Source organism: Gadus morhua, chromosome 2 (assembly GCF_902167405.1).
Source record: "Gadus morhua chromosome 2, gadMor3.0, whole genome shotgun sequence".
Lineage (NCBI taxonomy): Eukaryota > Metazoa > Chordata > Actinopteri > Gadiformes > Gadidae > Gadus > Gadus morhua.
This window is the reverse complement of record NC_044049.1, coordinates 3,288,493-3,292,273: the sequence shown is the minus strand read 5'-3', so window position 1 is coordinate 3,292,273 and position 3,781 is coordinate 3,288,493. Positions and strand designations below refer to the sequence as shown.

At 56.6% G+C, this 3,781-nt stretch overlaps 1 protein-coding gene across 1 annotated transcript; it reads left to right on the top strand.

Moving 5' to 3' along the window:
• The first annotated feature begins 292 nt into the window (after nucleotides 1-292).
• On the top strand, nucleotides 293-2,752 carry gpr139 (G protein-coupled receptor 139). The gene is made up of 2 exons (XM_030342640.1): nucleotides 293-299; nucleotides 1,689-2,752. The coding sequence occupies exons 1-2, from the start codon at nucleotides 293-295 to the stop codon at nucleotides 2,711-2,713; spliced, it is 1,032 nt and encodes a 343-aa protein (XP_030198500.1). The 3' UTR covers nucleotides 2,714-2,752.
• The last annotated feature ends 1,029 nt before the right edge of the window (nucleotides 2,753-3,781 follow it).

Sequence of the window (3,781 nt, the reverse complement as noted above, 5' to 3'; positions counted from 1 at the left end):
TGCGTGCGTGCGTGCGTGCGTGCGTGCGTGCGTGCGTGCGTGCGTGTGCGTGTGTGTGTGAGTGTGTGTGTTAGTTTTGCATTATAAAACATCCTGCTCTTGTTTCTGATCTATCTTACCTTTTCTCTCTAGGACTCATTCTACTCATACCTGCTTTCCTTTTGTCCACTATACTATTTACATGTGTGTATCTGGGTTCAAATATGTACTGTATATTCTACTTGTGCATGCAAGAAAATGTATTTATTGTATGTAATGTATATTAATATATTTGATTGTACTCTGTGTAATAATGGCTGGTAGGGGGTGGGAAGGGGGGGGGGGGGGTAGCTATGGGGAGCATTGTTGGAGTGTGTGTGGGTGTGTGAGTGTGCGTGTGTTTGTCCTTGTGCTTATGTGTTTGAATTTATGTTTATAACTTACTTTTTACTTTCATTGTATTATTTGTCATTATTGTAAGGACCCCCTCGAAAATGAGATGATACATCTCAAGGGGCTATCCTTGAAATAAAGAATAAAGAGGAGGAGGGAGAGAGAGAGACAGAGGGGAAGGGCGGCCTTGTGTCGTTTGCGTTTTGTTGGTTCTTCTTTATGAGGACGAACAATCACACCACTTAATCACAGCAGGGGGTAGGGGGGATTTGAGAGGCCTAGGAGAGAGAGAGAGAGAGAGAGAGAGAGAGAGAGAGAGAGAGAGAGAGAGAGAGAGAGAGGGGGGGGTAGAGCTGGGAGAGAGACAGAGAGGGAGAGAGAGAGAGAGAGAGAGAGAGAGAGAGAGAGAGAGAGAGAGAGAGAGAGAGAGAGAGAGAGAGAGAGAGAGAGAGAGAGAGAGAGAGAGAGAGAGAGAGAGAGAGAGAGAAATGAGTGTGAAAGTACAAAGCAGGAGAGCATCTGTAAAGGATCCTCCCCTGAAAACCAACACCAGCCAAAGCCTGGAGGCCTCTGTGACGGGGGGGGGGACCTCCTCCTCCTCAACAGTGCCCAAACGCTTCCATTCAGAGGGAGAAAGGAGGATCCAACAGGGAGTCGAGCCGGAGACACGCGTGGCCTGTGTGTTCGGCTGCTGCCGCCGCTCTCCATGGTGCTGGAGTCAGCCTGCTCTCTGGGGGCACTTGTGAAGACACATGTGTTGGTGTGAAGCCTGAATGTGCTGTGTTTCATTTAGATCAGATCATATATGTATAGATATAGATATACTGCATATATATGGTTTTCTCAGACCATATTATTACCGGCAGACGCAGCTGTGTCCCCCCTTCCTGATAACCCACGACTGATACATTTCCTCTGTCCTTTGTTTCTCCCTTTCTCACCCTGTTTCCAATCTCCGCCACATAACACTCTCCCCCTCTTTCCGTGCGCTTTCCATCTCTCCCTTTTCTCGTCCCCCCCTCTCACGCATTCTTCTCCTGCCAATCACACCCGGACCTTCCATTGTCACGGTATCTCCTCCTCCCCCTCCTCTCACCCTCTCACTCCCTCCCCTTCGCTCTCCCCCCCTCCCCACCCTCCCTCCCTCCCACTCCTCCTCCTCCTCCTCCTCCCCTCCCTCCCTCACCCTTCAATTCCCTCCTCACCCTCCCTCTCCCCCTCCCCCTCCTCGCCCTCCCCCTAACCCCCTTCCCCTCCTCCTCCTCCCACTCCCCCTAACCCCCTAACCCCCCTCCCCCCCTCCCCCCCCACCCCAGCCAACATCCTGACGGTGGTCATCCTGTCCCAGCTGGTGCTGCGGCGGCAGAAGTCCTCCTACAACTACCTGCTGGCGCTGGCGGCCGCCGACATCCTGGTGCTGCTGCTCATCGTGTTCGTGGACTTCCTGCTGGAGGACTTCGTCCTGGGCGCGCCGCTGCCGCCCTCGCTCAACAAGGCGGTGCAGGTGCTGGAGTTCTCCTCCATCCACACCTCCATCTGGATCACCGTGCCGCTCACCGTGGACCGCTACATCGCCGTGTGCCACCCGCTGCGCTACCACGCCGTGTCCTACCCCGCCCGCACGCGGCGCGTCATCCTGGCCGTGTACCTGGGCTGCCTGTTCTCCGCCGCGCCCTACTACTGGTGGCCCGAGCTCTGGCACAGCCTGCCCGGCACGGGGCCCTCCCAGGCGGGCGGCGGCGGCGGCGGCGGCGGCGGCGGCGGCGGCGGTGGCGGTGGCGGCGGGGGCGGAGCCGGGGTGGCGCAGCACGTGCTGGTGTGGGCGCACTGCGCCACCGTCTACCTGCTGCCGTGCGCCGTCTTCTTCTCGCTCAACGCCGTCATCGTGCGCAAGCTCCGCCGCCGCCGCAGCTGCTTCCGCCTGCGGGGCTACTCCACGGGCAAGACCACCGCCATCCTGCTGGCCATCACCTCGCTGTTCGCCGTGCTGTGGGCGCCGCGCACCCTCATGATCCTCTACCACTTCTACTCGCCCCCGCCGGCCTCGGCCGCGGCGGGCCGGCTGCTGCACCTGCTCACCGACCTGGCCAACATGCTGGCGCTGCTCAACACGGCCGTCAACTTCTTCCTCTACTGCTTCATCAGCAAGCGCTTCCGCGGCATGGCGGCCAGCGTGCTGCGGGCGCTGGTGCGCTGCCGCAAGCAGCCGCCGCCGTTCTACGTGGGCCACAACTTCTCCATCACCAGCAGCCCGTGGATCTCGCCCGCCAACTCCCACTGCATCAAGATGCTGGTGTACCAGTACGACAAGAACGGCAAGCCCATCTGCATCTCGTCCTGAGCCACCGCCGCGGTGAGACCGCGACCCTGATGCCGCCACGCCCCCCCACCCTTTAAAGGGGGACAGCCGGGAGGGCCTTGTTTCCTTGGCAACCCCACCCCCCCCTCCCGACCCCCCTGACCCCCCTGTCGCCACCACCTCTTTACCCCCCGATACGGCACAGAATTGAGCTTTGGAAATGTCAACCGGCCCTGAGGGCTTGAGACACTGCAGCCTGGGGGGAGGGGGGGGGGGGGGGAGGAGGGGGGAGGAGGGGGGGAGGAGGAGGGGGGGAAGAGGAGGGGGGGAAGGAGAGGGCTTCTTTCAGAGATGACTAGCAGACAACCGATCGGAAGAGCGGAGATAGTAAAACGCAAAAGGCGTAGCGAACTGAGATTTAACAGCGGCAAGGGCAGCACAGGGTCTCTCTGTGCTCAAAGCGAACAAGCTCGTGATCATCCTCAATGCAAAAAATAATGGAGAACAAATAAACATTAAGAGGGGGGCCGCGATGCGACCCCGGGGGGGGGGGGGGGGAGTTTTATTGGCGGCTGAAACGCGTCATTTGCCCAACGGCGAAACCTTCTCAGTGACATTGGATCTTTTGTGTTCCGTCCGTCCGTCCGTCCGTCAGGGGGCGTGGAGAGAAGAAGAGTTCCGGTCCGAATTGTTTAATGACTCGCCCTTTAAAGGCGGAGCTTATGTCCCGACGTCCTCTATAAAGTGTCATGAGAAGCGATCTTATTTATTGTTGATATCTTATGCAGGTGTGTATCGAAGACAAGCAGAAAAAAACGCCATGCAGGCTTTTCATGTTTTTCATGAGTGTGTCGTGGCAGTACAGAATGTAAGCAAACCAGTGCTTTATATTAGACGCAATTAACCGAGAGCAAATCAGATTGCTTTATATGTCGCAATTAACCCACGGTAAATCAGATTGCTTCATAAGGTAGACACAAGTAACCAACAGCCAATCAGTTTTCTTCATACGGTAAACACAAATTAACCCACAGCCAGTATATATCCCTTTAGGGCGCTCTACTGATTGTTGTCACAGTAATGTTGAAGATAAATATGTACAATGAACTT